The following is a 27,515-nucleotide window of genomic DNA, read 5'->3' as shown; positions in this document are numbered from 1 at the left end:
GCATCCATCCAGATTTTCTCCCTTACCTCTCCAGGGTCTTCATCCAGCAAAGCTCGGAAACATGCTTAAATTCAAGCATGTTAGTAGACCCATAGAAATCATTGGGATAAGTCACATACCTAAAATTAAATGCATACTGAAGGACTATGGTGGATCAAGATTCAAAACTCCAGTTTCAATCTCTATATTTCTTATACTTTAAAAGTGTAAAGAAAAAAATTCTGGGGAAAAAATAGATAATGCCTATTCTGGAGTCTGCAGAGGATCCTGCAGATGCTTCATGTGCAAAATATCTGTAAATTTGAGCCCTCTCCCATTGACTTGCCCTTAAGCCAAACTTTCTAAACGAGGGTGCCTAAAGTTAGGCAGCTAACTTCCTACTTAATAAAAATGGCCTTATATTGGGCTTTAACTTCTCTGTGCTTCTACATATGTGTAAAATAAGAATTTAATAATAATATTTTCCTACTTATGGAGTTGTTGGGAGGTTTAATTAACGTATATTTAAGGGAGCTGAGTAATGTGAAGTATTATTATTATGATTATAAAGTAGATGATTGCAAATTCACTAGTTTGACTGTATTTATAAAACTGTGTTTTACCTTCCAGGTCTGTTCAGAATCTTAGACCTTTCTATACGTACCTATGTGACAGCTTTCTTTGCAGTGTGACATGGTGTCCAACTGAGAATGTTTTGTCAGTTCCATGATTTTGTCAGCATAATGAAATAATCTGATTGTGAACAGCAGGAATTTTGCTTACGGTTAGAACTACTGCAAGTTTTATAACAGGGACACTTTGTTGCTTTGGGCTGTGAAATAATAGGCATTTCACTAGCTCTTGCTAATGGAGAGGGGGGAAAGCTTGTGTTAGCTTGATCTTTATTATTAAGGAAATGACTGTGTATTTGTACTTTCACAGCGATATGAGGCATTCCAACAGAAAAGTACTTCCTATTTAGAAAGCTCTTTCCAGTTTAATTAGATAACAGTGAATGTTAGAGCAATCCTAGTTTCTATCCTAATCAATTAGGACTTAGTTCAAAATTTCACTCTGTGTATTGCAGCTATTTCAACATTTTTGGTACCTGAACAGGGGAACATTTTTTTTAATGCATCAAATAGTTAAGTGTAAGTTTCAGGGAAATTGGAGCTGGAGGTCAGTTTTAAAGTACAAACTCTACATTATTTACCGTAGAAGGACTGTATCTATCTAAACATTTTAAATGTCTCCTGCCTGAGGCATCTGAGAACCCTACATAAATCAGGTTCTCCTGTCTGTGTAGGTCTAGATGAAATAATAAACTTCAGTTTGAGTAAGATTCATAGATTTTAAGGCTAGAAAGGATCACTATGATTAGGGCCCTACCATGGTTTTGGTATTGCCACCCTTACTTCTGCCCTGCTGCTGGTGGGGCGCTGCCCTCAGAGCTGGGCGCCCAGCCAACAGCCACCGCTCTCCGACCGTTGAGCTCTGAAGGCAGCGCAGAAGTAAGGGTGTCAATACCATGACCTCCCTAAAATACCCTTATGACCCCCCTGCAATTCCCTTTTGGGTCAGGTCCCCCAATTTGAGAAACGCTGGTCTCCCCCTTGAAATCTATATAGCATAGGGTAAAAGCACAAAAAAGACCAGATTTCACAGGGGAAGACCAGATGTCATGGTCCATGACTCGTTTTTCATGGCCGTGAATTAGGTAGGGCCCTAACTATGATCATCTAGTCTGACCTGTATAACACTGGCTATAGAACTTCCCCAAAATAATTCCTTTAGAACTAGAGCATATCTTTTAACAAAAAATACCCAATCTTGATTTTAAAAGAGCTAGTGGTGTAGAATCCACCATGACTCTTGATAAATTGCTCCAATGATTATTTGCCCTCTCTGTACAAATTTTACACCTTATTTCCAGTCTGCCTTTGTGTAGCTTTAACTTCCAGCCATTGGATCTTGTTATATCTTTGTCTGCTAGATTGAAGAGCCTATTATCAAATATTTTTTCGTCAAGTAGGTATTTACAGGCTGTGTTCAAGTCACCCCTTAACCTTCTTTTTCAGATAAATAGATTGAGCTCCTTGATTCTTTCACTATAAGGCATGTTCTCTTATTCTTTAATCATTCTCATGGTTCTTTTTTTAACCTTCTTAAACTGTCATAATATAAGTAGTAAAAGTCAGGGGCAGGTCCCAGACAATAAAGAAAAATTCACGGAAGCCCGTGACCTGTCCCTGACTTTTACTAAAAATATCCATGATAAAATGGGAAGGGGCTGGGCAGCTGCAGGGTGGCTGGGAACCCCAGGGCCTCCCACTACCCGTTTGAAATTAGAACTCCAGGAGCCCCCTCCACCCGCAGTGGGGAGATGCAGGTTCCCCCTGCCGCCGCTCCCCCCTGCAGCGGCCAGGGGCTATGGTGTTTCCCCTGCCCCTCCCACATGGCGTCGGGGAGCTGCGGGGGTCCCCCTGCCACCGCGGTTGCCCCCCTTTAAGGTGCCACCTGATGTACTGAGATACTACTGAGCCCACCTGTTCTGCCAGTCTGGGCCCCCTTTAACCTCTCTTGCTGAGCCAGACTCTAAAGCCTCCTCTAGCACACACACAGGCAGGGCCACACCCAGCTGCAGAAAGACACAGGCACTGAGATCAGCTCTTGGAAGACTCAGCTTGAGGGATTTGCCCCAGCACTCAGGGGCCCAACTCCCTTGGAGTGCAGACCCAAAGGTATATTGTCTTGCACTGTATAGAAAAATCTGCACAGCGCAAACTCATCAAAATTCACCCTCTCCCTCAATGTGAAGAGAGATATGCACAACTTCTTGCCCCCCACCCAGTTAGAAATTGCACAAACTGGGTTCAATAATAAACAAAACTCATTTATTAACTATAAAAGGCAGATTTTAAGTGATTATAAGAGATAGCAAACAGAACAAAGCAGATTACTAAGCAAATAAAACAAAACATGCAAACTAAGCTTGATTCACTAAAGAAACAGGTTACAAAATGTAATTTCTCACCTTACATGTTGAATTAGGCAGGATGCAGAGTTTCTGTAGCTCAGAGTTCCAGTTATTTCTTCTTACAGACTGGATCCCTGTCTCAGTCTGGACTCACCCCTGACTTTCCCTTCAGGTTAGTTCCTTTGTCCCTTCAGGTTCTTTCAGCAGTCCTTCTTCTTGGGTAGGCAATGGAGGAGAGTCCCTATCAACCTCCTCCCCAGCCCTTAAAAAGGATTTACCTAAGGCAGGAATCCTTTGATTGATCCCCATGCCTCTACAGTGGAAAAGTACCAGCAGTGTCCAAGGTGATATTTTGTATCAGGTGACAGGACCACCTGACCTGGTAGTGTCAGAGCTATGAGGACACCTCTCAGGAAGGAGAGAGATTAGTATCTTCACAGTCTTGTTGTCTCTGCTGATGGGCCAGCAGCCCTGTCTGACTTTTTCATTGTTGTACCTGAAGGGCTAGTTGTGGGTGTTACCTAAAGTAGCACATTTGAAATATAGATACATGGTTAATATTCCTAGCTTCAGATACAGAAATGATACATGCATACAAATTGGATAATCACATTCAGTAAACCATAACCTTTCCAATGATATCTTACATGAGCCATCTTGCATAAAGTATCTTAGTCATGCCATATTCATATCATAACCATATTTCTATGAAGAATATGGGGTGTAGTGTCACATGGGGGTCCCCCTGCCACCGTCGTGGTGGAGAGCTGAGAGATCCTCCCCCCCACAGCAGCCAGGGGCTGCGGGAGTCCCCCTGCCCCACCACGGCAGCCAGGGAGCTGTGAGGATCCCCCTGCCACTGCCGCAGCCGGGGAGCTGCAGGGCCACCTTGCCACCACCACGACCGGGGAGCTACGGGAATCCCCCTGCCACCACCACAGCCAAGAAGCTGCGGGGATCCCCCTGCTGTCCATGATGGCAGGGACCTTCAGAATACCCCCCTGCCCACGGCGGCTGGAAGCTGCAGGGAACCCCCGATGCCTGAGGTGACTCGGAACTTGGGGGTTCACTGCCTCATGTGGCAGGGGTACCTCACAGCTCCCTACCACTGCAGGAGGAAGTGGGTCCCTGCAGCTCCCAGCCGCTGGGGCTGAAGTCACAGAGGTCTTTGGAAGTCACGGATTCCATAACTTCTGCAACCTCCGTGACAAAATCATAGCCTTATCTATATCCTCCTTGAACTATGGACACCAGTATTGCAGCAACAGTGGCACCATTGCCAAATACAAAAGTAAAATAACCTCTATACTCCTATTCAAGATTCTCTTGGTTTATGCCTCCAAGATTTGCATTAGCCCTTTTAGCCTCAGCATTGCAGTGTGAGCTTATGTTCAGCTAACTATCAATCATGCCACCTAATCGTTTTCAGATTCACAGCTTCCCAGGATAGAGTCCCCCATCTTGTAAGTATGACCCACATTCTTTTTCCTAGATGTATACATTTACATTTAGCCATATCACAATGCATATTGTTTGCTTGTGCCTAATTTACCAAGCAATCCAGATTGCTTTAAAAATTCAGACCATCATGTATAGGACTGAATCTGTGCCAGTGAGCCCTTGCCAGGACGTTGACTTCAGTGGGACAGCTCAGGTTATTAAAGATACACACATGCTTAAATGATTTTGTTGATTGGGGACTAGGGTTTTAGATCATAAAGCTCTTGATCTGATGTAAGGGTGAAAGAAATCAGCATTGGTCACTGCCGCTGTTTGATTATCCAAAAGTTGCTGGAAATCGAACCAGAACCCCATATTGTGGACTTTCAACACAAATGTTGGACACACTCCCTCAATTAGAGGAGCTGTGATAAACTCAGCAACTCCTTGACTTTCTTCCCGCAACCCACTGTCATCATCTCATTCTTCTCAGGACTGAGCTATCCCACTGTCTGAAGTGGCTCACAACCATAAGTGCCTACTCAGGACAGAAGGTCAAAAACAGGGCAGACACCCCAACCTGGTGGTGGGCTCTATAATTAGATTTCACCAAGCTAGTAACAAATGTGAACTCCTGGATCAAAATAACAGTCTTACCATGGAGTCACAGATTCCCTTAGACCTCCAGTCCATCTTGCCACCCAGAAAAAAACTGGATTTAGTGATAAATGGTAATTTACACCAAAAATCACACCACATTCACGTTGCTTCTAGTCCCAGAAGATGAGTCACTTACCCCAAGTTAATCAGTACCCTAGGTCTTACACCAAAGACAATAGGTTAAATCAAGCAAACCTATACACACAAATGAGTTACCATCTAAACCCTAAGAGTGACAGAGTTGTAGTGATCTGTCAGTTCAAAGTATTTTTCAGGGTGGACCCAGGAGGCAGCCTCTGGGGATCTCTGGCTTTAGTTTGGTGTCTCTAGCACAGTCAGAGTTCAAACAGTGAAGAAATGGAAAATTTTCCTGTGACTTTCTTGTATTTCCTTCATTCAGTTTCCAAGTCCACACAGGACAAGCTTCCTTACATGTAGCATTTCCAAGGTGTGATAGGGCCATTTACCAATCCTGTGTATTTTGATGTTCCTTGATGGCCCCTCTGATTTTGATAGTCCTTCTGGATGGGTAGGGGATGAGTCCTGTGCCTGGGTTCACAAGTTCAGAGCAAACATTTTCAAAGTTATAAAGCAAAACTTACATGTTTTTTTATAGCATGGAATACTGACATTACATGTGAGATTAATGCAGGCCGCAGTTTACAAGCATTTCTAAAGAGTAAATACATTCTAAGACTAATATCTATTTTGAGCAAAACTAACATGTAGGTGAAGTGGTCTGGTCTCCAGTTATGAGTTTGTCAGTTCTTATGCCTACAGCCTGGGCAAGAGCTGGCATCTAGCCTGCCAGCCTCACATGAGCCTCAGCCAGATTGCTGTTTGCACCCAGAATGTAGGAAATTAATTCAGCTGGTATTCTCTGCATTGGATGAGAGAGAGAGAGAGAGAATGTTGTTGTATGCACCTGAAGCACTTTTGTAAATAAATAATAAACATAATAATACTGGTTTTAGTTCCAGAAACCTTGTTACAGGAAAGATGTAGACAAACTAGCGAGAATTCAGAGAAGAGCCACTAAAGTATTGAAAGGGGCTGGAAGGATTGACTTAAGTGAAAAGAAGATAAGAGTTAAACGTTGCATCCTCTTGTTTGTTTGAGCTTTGTCTGAGTACTGTTTTGTGAAAATGTGACCATCTTTCACATTTGGATCACAGTGGTTAAACAACTTGTATTTCCACACTGCTTTTTATAAATATTTAAATACTACGTTGTAAACCAAAGAGCATTTTTTTCTCCACTGTGCAGTTTTCAGCAAGATTATTTTTCTCTGGAATTTGCATTACTAAAATCCTATTGATATTAGTTCAGAAGCCACCTTCCAGTCCAGTGACAAATGCTATGGTATTTGCCCTGAGTATTCTATTAAACAACTTGGGGACTTTAATGAATCTCAGAATAGACATTTCACATGCCCTTTCCAAGGGATGTCAAAGGAAACATTTATTACTAAGGAAGAGGCCAAGGAGGTTCTAAGTGGAAATACTATTCTGGAAAAATACTGCAGAACAGCAGTGAATTTTCAGTGAGGTGCATGGGGAATTGGCTATGCAGCTTACAGTAACATCAATAGTAGTTAAATCCCACTCAATGCACTGAAAATTTCCTTTTTAGTGTGAAATGAAAATGTTATGGGTGTAAAGGTCAGATATGGGTATCCCCAACATAGTCAGCCTCATTTCTACCAATATGATTTACACTGTGTCAGCACTGCCATTATGGGCTTCTGTATATAGGGTTCCCGCATGCAAGTAAGTATTTAGGGACATTTAAAAATGCAGATTGACTGAGAAGGTTCTAAATATTCATTTGTCATGAAAAGACAATAATGATTTCAGTCCGTCTTACGTTCCCTACCATCAATATGATGTAACAAATCATGTGCCAACATCTCTGCCATGAATGAGAACAAACGCATGATCCATTAGATCATAATCTGTTTATTTTTAAAAGGCCCTAAGTGTAACAGTTCATAATGGTATCTCTCTATTTTCAGTGCTCACATGCTTCTGGGAGCCATTTACTTTTCTGTTTTTAATGAGAATATTAAATAGGTAAAACCAAAGGAAATTAAAGGAATTTGGAAGTGAAAACTGTATCAGACATACGTAAGCAGGTGGCGTCCCCACCTTTGGACCATAACCTGTGTGTATATTTCAGATTTTTTCCTAAATAACAACAAAATAAAACGGTGCCTGGGCTTCTACAGGTTTGGCTATTCTGAAGGTTCCTTCCTGCACTTTCTCTCTCTACTTATCTCTAGTTCTATCTATCATAGATTCTTAGGCCTTGTCTACACAGGAAAATTTACATAGGCATATCTATTGCAGAATAAGCTATTGTGTCACATGGGGAGCTATTTTAGTGACTGACACCCTGTCTCTTGTTCAATTGTGCTTAGCAATAGAAACGGTTTCCAAGCAGAACCTAATCCTCCCATTTCTGCACACTCAACATTTCTATTAAAGTACTCCAGTGGATGTTAAAGGTGTTAGCTGTTGCAATGGCTGTCTATCTATGGTACTTACATGGCCTCCTTTACCATAGAATTAGAGCACCTCACAGTCTTTAATGTATTTATCCTCACACCACCACTGTGAGGCAGGGAAGTACTATTAGCTCCATTTTACAGAAGGGAAACTGAAGCATGGAGTAACTAAGGGTGGGATCCACAAAAGTACTTAGGCACCTACCTCCCAGTTCTGGCTCCACTGAGATCCACTAAACTCCAGCTGAATGCTGTAGGTGCCTAAACTCCTTTGGAGCCTAAGTTTTCCAGAGTAAAAGCTCCCTAGCTGCCGATGTTTCAGCCCCTGAGTAAGTGCACTCCTGCCTCCTCTAGGTGTTTGGATACCTATCTCCCACCTAAGGCCCAGAGTGATCCACAAACCCAGGGGAAAGACAGACATTTTTCAGGACCCATTCCAGGAGGCATGCTCAGAGGATGTCTACTGGATTGGGTCCCATTTAAAATCTGGTGGGAAGAGGAGGAGGTGGTGGTGGTGGTGCCCAGTGGTTGGAGCACTCACTTGGGAAGTGGGAGACCCAGGTTCCATTTCCCCCTTTCTGCCCAAGGGATAGAAAGAATGTGAACAGGAGTGCCTCTCACCTATCAGGAGAGTGCTCTAATCACTGAATTTATGAGATATTCTGATATGGGGATCCCTCGGTCTCTACTGTTGAAGCTGTTCCACTGTGGATAAATAATGGAAAAGTGATTGGAATAGGGGGACTGGACGCTGGGTCTCCCACCTCCTGTGTGGGTACCTAAACCTCTAGACTACACAAGTATGCTATCTCCCTCTCTCTCTCTGGCCCTATGACCATCATGGGGCCAGAAAGCGAGAAAATTGGAATGAGTCTGTAGCCCAGCGATTAGGGCAGCCACCTGGGAGGTGGGAGATCCCAGGGCCAGTTGCCCTGCTCCAACTATGCTTTCATCATGTATCCACAGTGGAACTGCTTTAACAGGAGAGGCTGATGGAGACCCACATCAGAATATCCCATAGTTCAATTATTAGAGCACTTTCCTGTGCTCATAGACTCATAGACTTTAAGGTCAGAAGGGACCATTATGATCATCTAGTCTGACCTTCCGCATGATGCAGGCCACAAAAGCTGACCCACCCACTCCTGGAATAATTCTCTCCCTTGACTCAGCTGTTGAAGTCCCCAAATCATGATTTAAAGACTTCAAGTCGCAGAGAATCCTCAGCAAGCGACCCCTGCCCTATGCTGCGGAGGAAGGCTGAGGGAGACCCCTGTTAAAATCCTTTCTCCCCTTCTAGCAGAGAGGTGGAAATTGAACCTCGCTCTTCTACATCCCAGGTGAGTGCTTGTGACCCAGGGAGCGCCTCAATGCCAACTGGCAGTGGGTACATAACTCATATCAGGTCTGACATACTCATTGTCCCAAATCACTATTGTCATATTTGGTGTCTAAAAGGTGCCATGTAAGATATCATATATAAACTGGTCATTAATATTATAGTGTTGTGTATGTACAAGTGATATATGGAGAAATATAAATATGTACTGTAAATATGTTCTTAAACTGTATTTGTCAGGCAAGGCTTGAATCACCCCACTCTAGACAAAGGAATGTGGTTCTGCCTGAAGGTGTCTCCAGTGTGAATTGAGCAAGGAGAGACAATGAAATTACATTTACATGAAGGCAGAGGCGTAGCAAGCGCCCTCCGTACCCTCTGACCGGAGGGGGCCCCGCAAGGAAGGGGGCCCCTAAAAGTGGCAAAATAAATACCGCATTCCAGTTTCTGCATTGTAAGGGGCTCCGCCTGGACATATGTTCGGAGGGGGCCACCATTCGGAGGGGGCCACGTTCTTTGTTGCTACGGCCCTGCATGAAGGATAGACAAATCAATCAGGCAAACCAATGTGGAAGGTGGCCACTTAGAAATCTCAAGGCGGGATGGAAGCTGCAGCTTCAGGAAACCTTTCTGCCTTGTGTAACAAGGTCATTAAACTTTGGAAGATATAAGCCAGAGCAGAAAGCCATGCTAGAGCTCTTGTACATCTGGGAAAAGTGGAATCTTTCAACAAAGGAGGTTGAAAGTCTCTGGAAACTAAATATAGGTGAGAAACCTGCTTAGACCAAGATAGTAACTTGCTGAAGTTAAATTTAGTCACTAGAAAGTGTGTTTTGTTTGTAACTTTTCATATCTTTTCCACTGACTAGAAATCACTTAATCCTATGTTCTTTGTTAATAAACTTATTTTTGGTTTTGCTACAAACCATATCAGTGCTGTATATTAAAGGGAAGTGTGAGTCCTCAGCTAAATTAACAGGTTGTTGCTGTGTACTGTCTCTTTAAAGGAGCAGTGAACTTAGTAAGGCTTTGTGAGTGCTACAGTCAGAAGGACTGGTTTTCAGAAAACTCAAGACTGGGACGGTGTTGGTGCTACCTTGCAAGGAGTAACCAGGCTAGTGAATGCCAGGGTGTGGCTATTGTGCTATAAGCAGGCTGATGGCGTCAGGCTCTGAACCAAAGCTGCACAGCACAGAGGCACCCAAGGTAACAGGGCAGGTGGTGACACAACCCCCTATTTGTCACCGTGCTCTCAACACTGGGATAAAAATGATAAGGTGGGCATTGCCACCACCAACCATACCCTTGTTCCTAATGCCAGTCCCAAACCCAGATAAAGTGGGAGGGTGGGACCACGGCCCGGCAAGCCATTCCCGTAAAACATCTCTAGCTTCAACACACAGAAAAATGGGATGTAAAAATTCATCAGTTTCTCACAATGGAACCAGGCTTCATGATTTATCTCAATGTTCTACTACAACAGAGCGGTCGGGTTGTATGAAAAAGGGGGAGCACCTGATATGAAGGCGGTACGTCTGCTTCTGCAGTGACAGCAGTCTCTATGGATGAGATCATGGAACATTTGATCATTGAGAACCATCGTAAAAGTGAGTCTTGTGGATGAAGAATTGGAAAGGCTGAATGTTGAGATAGGCAGCATGCGGGAGACATAGTGGAATTTGAACCCTGAGAGCACAGATGTGACTCATAGTGGTCAGACCTTTCAATTGTTACATGCCTCTGATACATCTGCCAGGTACACTGGTGTTGCTCTGGATTTGTCCCCGACAGCACAATCTGCACTACTGACTTGGCAGGCTTATTCTCCACGTCTGAAAGCCACCATTTTCAGTTTGAAGGTAGGACATGTGGTATTTATGAGTGCATATGCTCCACGTGATGCAAGGCCTGATGCTCAGAAAGTATTTATATATATATATATATATTTTGTTATATGACACTGTATCTAGTACATCACCTCAAATTCATATTGTCATTTTAGGAGATATGACTGTGAGAATTGGCCACGATAGAATTGGATTAGAACTGGTACTGAGACCACACCATTTAGCGGAAAAGAGATCAGATAACGGTTTTTTTTAAATTATTTTAACATTTGCTTCTACAAGTGGACTATTTTTAATGGCTACCTGGTTTCCGCACAAGAATTACCATAAACATACATTTCAATATCCATCAGGCAATAATGCAACTTGGATCATATTCAAATTTGGAAACCCTGGGCTAAACTCATATAGAATGTTTGAATAGTTAGGAGTGCTGATCTTGCTCTGGAATCTGATCATCAGCTCCTAATAGCAATGATAATCTTCAATTTAACAAAGTTCTGGAGAGAGGTATCTACTATACCAAAAAAGTCAATGTTGATAAGCTTCATGATGAAACAACTGCTAATAGATACACAGTAGCAATTTCCAACAACTATTCTGTACTGGATGAATAGATGTCTATCATGGAGGAATAAGCCACTTTATTTCAGGATTCCTTCAGAGAGATTGCCAGAGAACAACTGGGATAAAGGAGAATGAAAAAGCAATGTTGGATTGGAGATGATACCATCAAATTTTGGGAGAGAAAAAAAGAGGCACGGAGCTAAATGGATGCACTAATAGAGAAGGAAATGGGCAATAGAAGAAAAGAAATGTCTTGAACAAGCAGTCAAGAGGGCCTGTTGTAAGAGGAATGATCATAACCAATGGTGGAATTTTATGGCACAGTGTATTGAGGAAGCCTCTGAGAGATATGACCAGAAATGTGTATTTGAGACTTTAAAGGTCCTAATTGAATGTCCATTCTCTCAGCTTCTTCCAGTTAAGGACAAAAATGGAAAATACTGCCAGGAAACTGATGCACAATTTATGTGTTGGTGTGAGCATTTTTGTGAACGCTCTGGTCATATGGAGCAGAAACATGACCAGTAAAAACAGCTGAGGAGAGGAAACTGAACAGTTTTCAGTGTCAAAAGTTACGGCATTGTCTTAACATCCATTGGTTTGGTTTGGTTACCAATGAGAACATACTTAGATGATCCTGGCAAGTTGCAGTCTTGCACCAATTGAGAACAAAACTTCTGCAAAGGTGGGATTGTGTCCAATGTGCAGAAGAAGGCATGCTTTTACAGAAGTCACTGTCACCATCCTGGTCAGCAATTCTGCCAAACAGTCACTGGGGCCACTGTATGCCTGAGGTTCTGAAGGAGCATTCAAGGAAGACAATGTAGTTGCGGAGAAAGTTAAATGAATTACCTTGACTGAAGAGTACATGCGAGAGATCCCCACACCTGAGTCACTGTTTTTAGGTGACAAATCTGAGCAACTTTCCCAGATTGAATGTCAATAGAGGAGGTTTTGGAACAAATTGATAAATTAAACAGTAGTAAATCACCAGGACCAGATGGTATTCAACTAAGTGTACTGAAGGAATTCAAATATGAAATTGCAGAACTACTAACTGTGATATGTAACCTCTACCTTAAATAAGCCTCTGTACCAGATGACTGGAGGGTAGCTAATATAACTCCTATTTTTATTATTTATGTATGTATTTACATATACACCTCTACCTCGATATAACGCTGTCCTCGGGAGCCAAAAAATCTTACCGCGTTATAGGTGAAACCACGTTATATAGAACTTGCTTTGATCCACCGGAGTGCGCAGCCCTGCCCCTCCCCCCCCCCGAGCACTGCTTTACCACGTTATATCCGAATTCGTGTTATATCGGGTCGCATTATATCGAGGTAGAGGTGTGTATATATAAAGCTCCAGAGGTGATTCTGGCAATTATAGGCCAGTAAGGCTAACTTCAGTACCAGGCAAATTGGTTGAAACTATAGTAAAGAAGAATTATCAGACACATAGATAAACATTATATATTTTGGAAAAGTCAATGTGGCTTTTGTAAAGAGAAATCATGCCTCACTAATCTATTAGAATTGCCCCACTAGCCTCTATACTGGGATCCATGCCGTTCAACGTATTCAAAAATGATCTGGAAACAGGGTGAACAGTGAGGTGGCAAAATTTGCAGACAATACGAAATCCCTTAAGCTAGTTAAATGAAGAATTAAAAAGGGATTTCACTAAACTGGGTGAATGGGTGACAAAATGGCAAATTAAATTCAATGCTAATAAGTGCAAAGTAATGCACATTGGAAAAAATAATCCCATCCATATATACAAAATGATAGGGTCTAATTTAACTGTTGCCATTCAGAAAGATATCTTGGAGTCATCATGGAAAATTCTCAGAAAACATATGCTCAGTGTGTAGTGACAGTCAAAAAAGCTAAGAGAATATTAGGAACCATTAGGAAAGGGATAGATAATAAAACAGAAAATATTATAATGCCACTATATGAATCCATAGTATGCCCACACCTTGAATACTGCATGGAGTTCTGGTCACCCCATCTCAAAAAAGATATATAAGAATTGGAAAAGGTACAGAGAAGGGCAACAAAAATGATTAGGGGTTTGGAACAGCTTCCATATGAGGAGAGATTAAAAAGATTGGGATTGTTCATTTTAGAAAAGAGATGACTAAGGGGGGATATGATAGAGGTCTATAAAATCATGAATGTTACAGAGAAAGTGAATAAGGAAGTGTTATTTTCCCCATCACATAACACAAGAACATAACATAACATAACACCTGTTGCCCAATTAAATTAATAGGCAGGAGGTTTAAAACAAACAAAATGAAGTGCTTCTTCATGCGATGCACAGTCAACCTGTGGAACTTTTGAGCCAGGGGATGTTGTGAAGGCCAAAAGTATAACTGGGTTAAAAAAGAATTAGATAAGTTAATGGAGTATAGGTCCATCAATAGCTATTAGCCAACATGGTCAGGGATGCAACCTCATGCTCTGGATATCCCTAATCCTTTGACTACCAGAAGCTGGGACTGGATGACAGGGGATGGATCACTTGAAATTGCCCTGTTCTGTTCATTCCCTCTAAAGCATCTGGTATTTGTCACTGCCAGAGACAGGATATTGGGCTAGATGGACCATTTGTCTGCTCTAGTAAGGCTGTTCTTTTGTTTTTATGCTCTTATAAGGTTTATGCAGCTTAGGTTGAAGGAAGTAGCACATGGGGATGACCATGAATGAGATTGGTAGATGCAATTTTGAGGGAAAGAAGCCTACATCCTCCCATACTGATTCTTGCTGAAGGAAGATGATGTTCAGGGGACTATTTAAGGGAAGTCCGTTCCACGCGCCACTATGGCTACATCATCGCCATGTAAACCTGCTGCTGCAGCTGCTGCCACTACCCCTCTCCCCTTCCCTTTTCCCTCCTCCTCTTGTGTGGAGCAAGGCAAGGGCCTAACTCATTCCTACGCAGAATGCCTTAAGCGCCTAAGCTGTCTGACTCCAGGTGCCCATTCATGAATTGGCAAGTAGAGCTACGTGATTCCCAGCCACCTGAACTTAAGCACCTGTCACAGGGGTGAGGGGAGTGGTGTCAGCGCTTAGCACACTCTTCAGCATCTCCCACTGGCTAGCTTAAGCGACTCACTGCCTAGTGAGCCTAGGCACCAATGTTCCCTCTAAGTTTTTCCATCCATGTTCAGAATGAATTTTGTTATGTAAAGCACCAATATCGAGATAATTTGTGGATGTGCGCCACCAGTAGAAACAAAAAACCTAGATATAATATATATATATTTTTAAAAGTTATAACCATAACAAAGCTGAGACAGCCCAGGAGAGAAAAGGGGTCACACTGAAGACCACTGTGGTGGCAAAATGACATTAATGAGAGCTGTAGTCACACAGAGGAATGATTCTGTCATCTACACTGACCTCTATGGGCCCTTCACAAACCCTGCAGCACAGAGTTTGGGAGGGATAGGTTTGGGGATTTGAATGGGCACCCCCAGCCCCAGAGCTATGGCAGGGAGAGAGGACTCCCCCCAGCCCTCTCTCCCCTCAGCAGCCCACCCCTGCAACAGGGAGAGACAGGAGTCTCTCCCTGCCGTAGCCCCGGAGCTGGGAGAGAGGCGTCTCTCCTGCTGCAGCCCCGGAGCTAGGTAGAGGCATTTCTCCCCAGCCACCGCAGCCCTGCACGCCACAAGCTCCCAATTCCCCCTCCCCCGACCTCATTGCCCCCACCCACACCTATTCCCCCCACCTCACCTTAGACGTCCTCGCCAGGGCCCAGGCACACCTGTGGCTGCGTGCCTGCGCGGCTCCATTAATTAGGTGCGTGGCCCTTGATGCCCACTTGTGCAGCTGCACTGTTGCGCACCTTAGAGTGAATGCATAGAATTCATAGATCCTAGCCTAAGGGACTTGCCCAAGAAAGCACAGGAAGTTTGTGACGGAGCAGGGAATGTAATCCCGGTCTCCTGAGTCTCAGGCTAGTGCCCTAGCCACTGAACCCACCCTTCTTCTTTATTAAGTGGGAAATGCCAAGCTTAAATTTGATTTTCTTGGCTTCATTGTTTCTTAAATGCACTTACTTGTGGTTAAGAAATACTCTGTTTAGCAAATGTGGAGGCAACTTTTCTCAGTGTTACAAATGGGGAAACAAGTTGTACCTTTATACATATTATGTGACTACGTTTATTTGATTGTTATTGTGTTACTGGTTATGTGACTAACAAAGAGTTAATTCCTGCCAGGACTGGCTGCGCTTAGGCCTGGAAAGCAGGTGGTCCTGTTGGCACTACTGGACATGACACTACAGGTTTCATTCCCTTTGAAGTTACTTTTTCACTCAGCTCTGCCTGGCAAGGGCCTTGGGGGAAGATTCTGGTGGGACACTGAAACAATGAGCTTTGGGACTGATAAAAGCAGCTTGACAAGCAGACAGTGGAGAAACTCTGTGAGACACAGAGGATGTCAGGAGAGATGAATGTTGATCCTCAGACCTAAAAAGAGGGGCCTGGAATAAGCAAAGGCCTGCTCAAACTAGAAGGAAAAGGGAAAGATAAGTTTCGAATGAGTTTAGGTTTTGACTGTTTTAACCTGTATCTTTCTGCATGTTAAATTTCTTTGAATGCATCGTATTTGTTTTTGAAAAAGCTGTGCTGAGCAACTGCATTTCATATTGGTCACAAGCTCCCAGAGAGTATTCTATAATGGACCCAGGGCCAGCTCCAGGCACCAGCGCACCAAGCACGTGCCTGGGGCGGCAAGCCGCGGGGGGCAGCCTGCCAGTTGCCGTGGGGGCAGCAGTCAGGGAGCCTTCGGCGGCATGCCTGCGGGAGGTCCGCCGGTCCCGTGGCTTCGGCGGCAATTCGGTGGCGGGTATGCCGAAGCCCGCGGGACCGGCGGACCTCCCGAAGACATGCCGCCGAATCCGCGTTACTAGCAGACCTCCCGCAGACATGCCGCTGAAAGCCTCCTGACTGCCATGCTTGGGGCGGCAAAATACATAGAGCCGCCTCTGACTGGACCTAAATCCAGTTGGGCCAGCTGAGGGATATATGATTGGTGACATGAGGTGTTGTAGCCTGGTGATCCAGTCTAACATGGAATGAACCATGGATTTCCACTCTGGGAAAACTGCAGACTTGGAAAGAATGCTCATGAAGAGACGGAAGGAATCATGGGTGCATCTTGCCCCTGAACCATAATATTTGGGTCATGTGTTCTCTGCGGTTTCCCTGTTATTAATTTCAGAATTGTATACTATGTTTTTACTGTATGTGCTACTAAATTTTTGAGCCCTGCACTACCAAAGCCCCATATACAGTATAGATTTACATTTCTGGTTTGATAACTAGAGCTGTAGATGACTTAGGAAGCACTTAAACAAATATCCAAAAAAGAGGCATGCTTATAAGTTTGAAAATGCTTGACTTACACATTATATATGCAGTCTATATTTGTTAAACATTCAGGTTTATTTTATCACCTTCCTACATTTATGATACAAATGAAATGAAACTGCAGATGAAAATGCAAATCCTGTCTAGATTGCTGTTGCTGAATCATAGTGACCAGAACAGAAATAGGAAAGAAAAACAAGCTGGAGCGAGGTACAGCAGTCATGCAGAGCAATTATACTATAACACAGGAAAACAAGGCCTTGATAAATTTGCCCTTGATGCTCAGACAAATCTAGCAGCCTCCCTGAATTCCAAGATCATAAATAATAAAAATGAAAAATATCCTTTTGAAGCTTATGCTCAAATAAATTTGTTAGTCTCTAAGGTGCCACAAGTACTCCTGTTCCTTTTGAAATAGTAGCCTTTCCTTTCTTTTCCCAATCTCCTCTCACAAACAGTGGTAACCTGGTGGAGTGACAAGGGATAGCATAATACTTCTGCTTACATCTCACTGTGAGTGTCTGCAATCAGGATGACCCATTGTTTACATTACAATAGCTGACATTAACATGACATGGTACAAAATGTTGGTACAAAATGTTGACAGATCAGCATCTCCTTAGGACATGACCTGAATGTGTCAACACAAAATACCTGATACTACATTTACACAGGGCAGTTCCAATTAATGGGTGAAGGGTGAATAAAAGCCGAATTTGGGCCTCAGAATTTGACCAATAGTATCTTCTAAACCAAAGGATTCCTAAGTACTGTACAAATTGAGAGACAATGATTATTTCATTCATTTTGAAGTGCAACCACTTAGAGGTGAAACAAGGCAATTGTTTAATAGCATACAACAACAAATCGGCTTAGGATAGAAAGTGAAGAATCACAAATTCAGGAACATTTTAGTTAGTTGGCTTTTAATTGCTCCTCTTGGAATTTGGCCAGGACACTGGGATTATGTTCAGACTTTTGCAACAATATCACTGATTTTTTTATGATTGCAAGGGGTCAAGACCTTGGTTTTGCACTAATACAAGAGACAGTCTCTCTACAACAGCATAGTGCCTATAAAACTGTGCTGGGACACTGATTCAGTACTTAATTAGAGACAAGAATGTATCAACATCACTTCCTGCAGTACCTGAATGTTTATTAGCAGTTTCCCATTCAAGCACTGAGTTGACTCATAAGAACGTCAGGACATAAGAATGGCCATACTGTGTCAGACCAATGGTCCATGTATCCCAGTATCCTGTCTTTAGATGGTGGCCAGTGCCCGATGCTTCAGAGAGAATGAACAGAACAGGGCATTTCTCAAGTGATCCATCCTCTGTTGTCCAGCCCCAGATTCTGGCAGTCAGATGTTTAGGGACACCCGGATCATGGGGGTGCATCCCCAACCATCTAGGCTAATAGCCATTAACTTATTTAAATCTCTTTTGAACACAGTTATAGATTTGGCCTTCAGAACATCCCCTGACAATGAATTCTACAAGTTGACTCTGCGTTGTGTGAAGAAGTACTTCCTTATGTTTGTTTTAAGCCTTCTGCCTATTAATTTCATTAGGTGACTCCCTGGTTCTTGTGTTATGTGAAGGAGTAAATAACACTTCCCTTTAACCCTATTTAGTCCGTGAATTTTGAAAAGAGTACATCATATGGGTGGTGTGGTTGTATGTAAGTATATTTTAGTGTAAAGCAATCCAGTGATATTCATAAAGCAACATTATGGAATTAAGTTGTCTGGGTGTCCTGTATGCAAGAACATTTTATGCCACTAATGTATGACTTTTTTTCAGTTAGATAGAATATATATTTTCCGTTCCACTTTCATTGCTATTTGATTCCTACATCAGCTGTCTTCAAGTATTCTAACTAACTCTAGGTCCCCAAAATGTATTTAAATGCACATTTCCTAAGGCAGTTAGAAAAATCGCATGCACTATGCAGGGACATCAGGCCTCAGCAGCTCTCCCTAACTTAGGGTGACCAGATGTCCCGATTTTATAGGGACAGTCCCGATTTTTGGGTCTTTTTCTTATATAGGCTCCTATTACCCTCCACCCCCTGTCCCAATTTTTCACATTTGCTGTCTGGTCACCCTACCCTAACTCCATACCACATGGATGGGGGAGACACAAAGCAGGACCTGCCAGAAATAGAGCCAGGTGCTGGGAGCTGCAGGGACAATAGTCAATTGCAGCAACAGACCATGACCCAGCTGGAGCCCCTTGCCCTACACCCTGTGACATCAGTAACATCACAGTGACAGCAGTAAAGGGCTTTTACCATTTGAACTCTAGGCATTATTTTCTCTTTGCAAATTGGTTGTTTGTTCCAGCCACCTCTTGCCATTCAACCTCTCTCCTCTCTCTCCCCTCTGCAAGGTTCACTCTCTTTCTGGCCTGGTTTACACTGGGGCGGATCGATCTAAGTTACGCAACTTCAGCTATGTGAATAACGTAGCTGAAGTTGACGTACTTAGACCTACTCACCGCAGTGTCTTCACTGCGGTGAGTCGACTGTTGATGCTCCCCCGTCGACTCTGCCTGTGCCTCTCGTGGCAGTGGAATACAGGAGTCGATGGGAGAGCACTCGGGGGTCGATTTATCGCGTCTAGACTAGACGCAATAAGTCGACCCCCGGCGGGTAATGTAGACATACCCTCTTCTATCTTCCATGCTCTTCTCCTTTCTCTTCTCTCCATATCTCCCATTCTTTCCCTCCCTCAATATCCCTCTTTTGTTTCCTTGTTTTGCCTCCCACTTGTTCCTATTACCCACTCTTGAATTCAGTGGGAATTTTCCCATGGGCTTTGTACCAGCCCCTTAGTCCAATTACTGCTGCATCTTTGATATCACCTAAATTCCCTTTTTCCTCAATTTCCCCATGATCAAGAACCTTGTCCATGCCTGGAGCAAGCCCCTCTAGCCTCCCCATTTCTCAACTATCTCCCTCCCCCACCCACATCTGCAGTCTAACCAAACCACTACTGCTAAAGTCATACTCCTCGCCAGCCACTCTATCGCAATCTCAGTCTCTGAGTCATATCAAATTAAAACTCCTCACCTCACCTTACATAATCTTTCTCCATTTACTGCTCATTTCCCATTCCTTAACTTCTCTCAATTCCCTCTTGCAAGTCAAATTCTGCTGTCAGTTACACCTAGAGTAATTCCATTGATTTCAATATCTAGTTTATTAAGAGACCCAGAATGTCTTTACTGTACATCTTTAACAGCACTAAGCACATTGTCAGCATTTAAATAAATAATGATAGCCATGCATCTGAAATTTTAGGAGAGCTTTGTGAGGTTGTACATTATTTTCGATGGGAGAGCAACATGCTTTCACACCATTTGACTGCTTTTTTACAAATGTCAGGATGTCCTTGATATAAAGGGACGTGTTATATTGTCTGGCTGCTAAGAGAATATTTGCTAAGTTTTTGGTTGATTTATCCATACTAACCACCACTGCATCATTAAATGCACAAAGCTATTGTACACAAAATTTCCCAACCCTCTAGAATTGATTGTACTTGGCAATCTTTTGAAATATAATTTGAACCCATATTTGAGGAAATAAATCTTTTCTTTTAAAAGTGCTGCTGTTTTAATAGCACTGAAGATACCATCGAACAGGGGATGAATAGGATTTGAGCAGAGCAAGTCAAACTAATGTAAGCTATTTCCCCCCACCACAGGCTTTTTGGCTGTATAGCTATTAACAATCACGCCACAGTGGTTTTCACAATAAAGTCTCTAGGTTTGGAAAGAAGTAGTGACATTCATTTTATTTTTAAAGACCATTCTTTATTTCCCAGGTGTGATGGGGGAATATGAGCCGAAAATTGAGGTCCATTTTCCTTACACAGTTACAGCTGCTAAGGGAACTACCGTTAAGATGGAGTGCTTTGCGTTGGGCAAGTAAGTACATATTCTTCCATAATTAGACACCATTGTTTATTAAAATGTGACATCTAATTTTTGGTTCAGTTATTTTGCAGGGTTTCATTTTCACAGAAACTCCTTGGTGCATATACCAAGTTTTTATAAGACTGCTAAGTGGGAATTGACTAAGTAACCAATTATGAATTCCCTACCTAGCCATTCCTACAGACAATAATATATACAAGTTTAAAATGTGCTGGTTCGACATAAAAAGTAAAGTTATTTTAAATGAAAAGAAAAAAATTGTCATCTGTATTCTTCTATTTACCACACATTTTTCCTCTGCTACTTTTTCACTGCTTGCTAGCACATATCAGGCTATATAATTCCAGTGGTGTTTGTTATTGGTTTTTTGTCTTGTGTTGATTTTCCCCTGCAAAATCTCTTAATTGAAAAGAAAACAAGATTATTGTGTAGTTACCTGTTCCAACCTGGGACATAGATTCTAAATAGAAACAATAAAATAATGTTCCAAATATCCTAAGAATCTAATATATATAATTATAATAATATATGAGCCCAGGATTACTTTTGCATCCTCTAACTAACCTAATGGCAGTATCATCTATTTCCCTGTAAAACCTCTAATTCATGGTCATCTTAGTTATAACAGACCCACTAGCACTGCCAAAGTTCTGGATTTAGTATCTCACCTTGGCTAGAATTTTGTATGCAGGTCAATAGACTGGTTAATAAGAAAATGAGGGTATTTAGTTTTTAAAAATATTAAGACTTTGCAGTTTTATAGCTCCTTTCATGAAGAATAAGATTGCCGCAAGGTACTTTTTTGATGATACAGGATGAAGTTCATAATGTTATTAAAGGAAATGCAGTTTTTGCCAGAAGTAAAGTGAGGCTGGGATAGTATATGATCAGACAGAGCAGGAAAGCACTGTCCATGACTCAGAGAAAGCATCTTCTATTTCTCTCTCTCTCTTTCTCTCTCTCTATACATAGTGACAAACGCAGATAGACATGGATAGATATCGCAAAATGTTTGATAATTACTCACTGTAATAATCTCACTGAGTGTGTGTGTGCGCGTGCTCAGGTTTATGTGTACACCACTGGCTTCTACTGAATGGAATCAGAACTGCTTATCTGTGTGTTACAGCCTTTTTGCTCCATGTAGCATCACAGAAGAGACAATTCTCAGTTGTAATGAATGTCTAGATAATTCTTTATTCAGACTGCTGAATGCCAACTGTCCTTTCTGGCTTTCTAATTCATAAATCATTTACCCACATAGGGCGTCTTTTAATCCTGGCCAGAATTCAGCAATAATGAAAGGATTGCTAAATATACTACACTTTACACTCCTACAGCTAAACCAAGCTTCTCCTGTAACTCAGGTGGTAGGCCCTTAGCTTTTGGAATACAGTAGAACCCCCTCAGAGTTACAAACATCTTGGGAATGGAGGTTTTTTGAACTCTGAAATGTTCGTAACTCTGAACAAAATGTTACGGTTGTTCTTTCAAAAGTTTACAACTGAACATTGACTTAATACAGCTTTGAAACTTTACTATGCAGAAGAAAAATGCTGCTTTTTAACCATCTTAATTTAAATGAAAAAAGCACAGAAACAGTTTCCTTACCTTGTCAAATCTTTTTATTTTTAACTTTCCCTTTTTTTTAGTAGTTTACATTAACACAGTACTATACTGCATTTGCTTTTTTTATTTTTTGTCTAGGCTGCTGCCTGATTGCGTACTTTCGGTTCCATATGAGGTGTGTGGTTGACTGGTTAGTTTGTAACTCTGGTGTTTGTAACTCTGAGGTTCTACTGTATAGGTATTATCCCATCTGATTCTATAAAGTTCTGAGCAGCCATCTTGTGCAGCATAAAAATCATGAAATCCTAAGTGGCCATATTTGCTGAAGTGAGGTATTGAAATTATACTAACAGTTTTGAGGGAAACCAACATCTTTCAGATTTTGAATATATAATAGGGTTATCCAAGCCAAACCATGGCATATATACATGTTGATCTGGGAAGAATTTGGGAAATATATTTGTCTGGATTGCAGTACTAGCTGCACCTCTGTCCCCTTTGTGGTCTCTCTAAGTGCATCCCCTCAGGTGTCAGGCCTTGTGCTTTTCCCCCTCCTGGGGTGGAATTCCTCAATTCTCCCACTCTTGGACTAGACCTTGGGCTACAGTACCCTGTGTATCAACCATGCTTACCCAGCAAGTCCTCTTGGTTTCAGCATCTGTGGTTCTTCCCTTTGGCAGTCTGTGATCAGTGGTATGCATTATAGTGACCAGACAGTCTGTCTAAAACAAAAGTACTATTTTATTTACCACAGTAGAAACAAAACAATTAGCAAAAAAGGATTTTAAAACAACAAACCGTCTACACTCATGTCTCCCTTACCTAAGGCTTACCATCCCCTGATGATCACTTAGGCAAGCCTAATTTCCTTCAGGCCCCCAGTGTATGTCTCTGTCAACAACTGCCTCCCTCTCACTGCCAGAGTCCTTTTGATCATGTGTTCCAGGGTGTTTTCATGTCCAACATTGTCTCTTAATAACCCTAAAGTATTTACCAACGGGTGGTTTATCTGGAGACATTGTACTCCTTCTCATTTGTTTTTCCCTGACAATCCCCCTATTACTAAGCCAACATATTCATACAGTAAATATCCTGATAACATATAGTATTCATGAATTATTACAGAGCAGCTCCACTTCTATTACAGTTTAGAAATATCTCCATTCATACCCATATTTCAGAGCAAGGTGTTGCATTTTGTTTTCTTTTCAGTAACTTTGTCAAATTTGTGCATAGTTACTAATCACGATACTTAGCACTTCGGATAGATTGTCTTTTTAGAGCATTGTACACACCTGGACAAACTAAGCATTTCCATGGGAATTGGGATCAGCTGGTTTGAGAAATTTTACCAATCTGGAAAACTATTTTTCTGTTTTGTTTTGCTTAATCCTGGAGTAGGAAAGAGATCTCAAGGAGTGTTTTTCAGTGAGGGTCTGTAGCCTCCAGATGTGCTCAACATGGGCCTAATTCTGTTGGTGCTGTGCAGCCTCCACTCCCATTGAAATCAATTGTATTCAGTGAATGTTGAAGGTGTTCATAAGTTTAGCCTCCATATAGGTGAAAGCAATGGTTTGGAGAGCAAATACTTTGGGATGAAGTATGCAGAGTAAGTCATTTGCTATATGTTTTACACTATGGACCTCAAGGAAGAAGATGATCGGGTGGGGGCGTGGGGGATGCAACAACTCTAGTGCGATTTCCTGAAACACTGAGACAGATGAGGAAGACTGCAGCTCTCCAGAGACCTGGTGGCTCCAGGCACTCTTGCATCTGCAGTACTAACTACCATTCTGCGGTGTTAATAGTTGGCAACCAGACTCCTGTAGTCTCTTGACTACCTTAGAAACAATAACCATTATGTATTTTTTGAAAAATTCTTGCTGGAACCAAAATTTAGTTGCTGACTATCCCTGAGTTGATTGTCATCTTCCCAGCAAAGAGGATGCATACAAAGTGTAGTCCCTTACAATAGACACTAACAAAGAATAAAAGCTTCTCTGAATATCTTTCGTCCTGAATCCCAAGATTTAATAACCTCTCTCAAACAAGTCAGGGGATGTTCAGGTAACCACACAAGGAGAAATAAGGCTGACAGCAGATGCTTTAATTACCCCATGACATTTGACATTTGGTGTTAACCTGTAACAACAACAAAAACCCTGTACCATCAAGCAGTTTAAGATTATCTAATAAGCCACCCCCATCTGCTAATACAGTAAGGGACAGATATTTTTATTGTGCACATTCCTTATCGTGCTTTCACACTCATTAGCACACAATCAGATCAGCTGTGCTGAGACTGCTTTCGACCAGGTACGGTAATAATTATATGAATGACATTTTGGGACTCATCTGACACCTGTAGGCAGAGGTGGGAGTTAAAAAGGCATCACATTCTCTGTTCCTTTTCATTTCCCCCCATCTCTTATTCCTGGTAGTTTTCACAAATCTTTTCCTGTTGCACTCCATCAAATGCTCATTAGGGAACTGAGGTTGTAAGTACTTTTTTTCTGCTTTTTTGCATTCTTAGTGCAAATAAAGAAACACTAGTTACTACCAGTCCCTAAACCAGTGCGCTCCTGTTTTTCCTCATGCTTTAGCTTAGCTGTCTCAAATGGTTGCTCTTCTGTTGCATTGTAACTGTGAAAATGACAAATATTCCTGAGAGATTTCCTGCGGTAGGCAATTGGCAAGTACTCCTGAAAGCCTGGTCTTTAGTTACAGAGTAATGATTTATTAATAGTGTTTATTTGGAACTGTCAGTCACTAAGGGCTGTTGGAATTTAAAAAAAATGGAGCGGTGCTGCATTTGTCGATCAAACTAAAATCAAATGACTTAATTGCTTGATCGACAGAAGGTCTCAGGAAAGGATTCAGTCCCTGGGCCAAGCAGTCAATAGGGGGAAACTGCAATGGGGATCTGGGACATGATTATCAATGCCAGTTATTGGTGGCCTTTCCTATAGTGAGGAATTATCCTATATGGGTACCAGAGAGAAATGACTCAACGTTTCCTGTTATTATTAATCATTTATATAGTGTTGTGCCTAGAAGCTCTAATCATGGACCAGGACACCATTGTGCTAGGCCAGGGGTCGGCAACCTGTGGCTCTTTGGCTGCCCGCTTGTGGGCAGCTGGTTTTTGAGGGGGTGTGAGGTGCAGGCTCTGGCCAGGAGGCGCTTACCACAGGCGGCTCCCGGCCAGCGGAGATCTGGCGCTACATCGCTCCCGGAAGCGGCTGGCTGCTGCTGGCATGTCTCTGTGCACCCTTTGGGGGGAGGAGGGCAGCAGGTCTCCCTGCCCTGCCCGCGCCTGCAAGCACCACACTCGCAGCTCCCATTGGCTGGGAACTGGCCAATGGGAGCTGTGAGGACGGTGCTCGGGGTGGGGACACTGCACGGAGCTGCCTCCCCCCCACCAGGGACGCGCAGAGACGTGCCAGCAGCCAGCCGCTTCCGGGACTAGAAGGCTGCACTGCAGGCCAGGAGCCGCCTGTGGTAAGCACCTCCCAGCCAGATCCTGCACTTCGCACCCCCTCCTGCATCCCAACCCTCTGCCCCAGGTCAGAACCCCCTACTGCAGCCAAACTCCCTCCCAGACTCCACACCGCCTCCTACACCCCAATCCCCTGCCCCAGCCCGGAGCCCCCTCCTGTTTATATTCAAATTCAAGTGGCAGAAGTTGCATTACAAGTATTGGTGAGTAGTAATAACTTTAATATGTTCAATTATTATTAGATAAATTCTAACTCTACAAGTAGCTTTGCATGTGATGTGGCTCTCGAAATATTTTGGTCAAAGACAAAAACAAAAAAAATGGCTCTTCTTCTTTGAAAGGTTGCCGACCCCTGTGCTAGGCTCTGTACAAACAGAACCAAAGACAGTCCCTGTCCTAAAGAGCTAAAAATCTGTCTAAGATGACAGATGGATACAATAGTCAGGAAAAAAGGTTTTCATCTACCTGCTGCATGTTAATGAATGTATTTTGCTTTAGTGTGTTTTTTCAACTTCTGAGAATGATTCACTTTAGTGAAACAAGTTTCATTTATTGCATGCATGACATCACATCTCCTGTACAGGACACCTTTGTGTTGTGATTACCTCCACAGTTAATGAAAATACATCTGGTCCCTGATCTTTCTATAGTTATGCCATTTTAATTCTTCACTTCAGTTCTTTCACTGCTTTTTACACAATAGCTGATCAAAATTATCTGCTTGAAAAGTTTTTTTCTGAATAACTATGGCCTTAAAAGACAAAAAAAATCCAGAACTTTTCACACAGAAAACGTCCAACATCTGCCAAATTTTCTATTTTATTCACTAGTTACCATAACATTTTTGCTATATTTTTATAATTGATATGTGTGATGGGTTTAGTCACAGAGACCTCCTTGGGACTGTCACATGATGTGCTGAAATTACCTCTGAGCCTGTTTTCCAAGCCAGCTTGGGACTCCAGAACCCTGCCTTGTTGATCCAGACATGCTAGCCTGCTGCAACCCAGACCCAGGGTCTGGTCCAGGCCCCCAAAGCTGCAGACTTAACTGAAAACATCTCAGCAGGTTACTTGTGTCCGGCACCCAGACACCCAGTTCCCAGTGGGATCCAAACCCCAAATAAATCTGTTTTACTCTGTATAAAGCTTATACAGGGTAAATTCATCAATTGTCCACCCTCTATAACAGTGATAGAGAGATATGCACAGCTGTTTGCTCCCCCAGGTATTAATCACTTACTCTGAGTTTATTAATAAACAAAAGTGATTTTATTAAATATAAAAAGTAGGATTTAAGTGGTTTCAAGTAATAACAGACAGAACAAAGTAAGTCACAAAGCAAAATAAAACAAAACACGCAAGTCTAAGCCTAATACATTAAGAAACTGATTTATCTCACCTTTAAAAATGTTCCAATAAGCTTCTTTTACAGACTAGACTCCTTCCTAGTATGGGCCCAATTCTTTCCCCTGGTACAGTCTTTGTTAGATTCAGCAGACATCTCAAGTGGTAAGCAGGGGTTTTCCCCTTTGTCCTGCTCCACCTCTTCCCCTTTGTCCTGCTCCACCCCCTTTTATAGCTTTGGCACGAGGCAGGAATCTTTTGTCTCTCTGGGTCCCCACCCCTCCTTCTAAATGGAAAAGTACCAGATTTAAGATGGATTTCATTATCAGGTGACCTGGTCACATGTCACTGTAAGACCCCCTAGTCTCCATTCTTCCTGGGTTGGCCCACACATACACAGAAAGCCTTGCAGGTAAATAAACCATTTACAACCAACTGTCATAGTCAATG

General features: G+C 42.4%; 1 protein-coding gene across 1 annotated transcript in view; it reads left to right on the top strand.

The window, feature by feature from the left end:
- CNTN5 (contactin 5) overlaps window positions 1-27,515 on the top strand; it is a 407,321-nt gene that overhangs the window by 156,150 nt on the left and 223,656 nt on the right. The window contains exon 7 of the mRNA XM_065397605.1: window positions 20,540-20,642. Coding sequence (XP_065253677.1) covers window positions 20,540-20,642 — 103 coding nt within the window. The remainder of the gene's footprint in view (window positions 1-20,539; window positions 20,643-27,515) is intronic.

Source organism: Emys orbicularis, chromosome 1 (genome assembly GCF_028017835.1).
Source record: "Emys orbicularis isolate rEmyOrb1 chromosome 1, rEmyOrb1.hap1, whole genome shotgun sequence".
In the NCBI taxonomy this organism is placed as follows: Eukaryota; Metazoa; Chordata; order Testudines; family Emydidae; genus Emys; species Emys orbicularis.
Note: the sequence above shows the minus strand (reverse complement) of the source record. Positions and strands in the feature narration are given on the sequence as shown.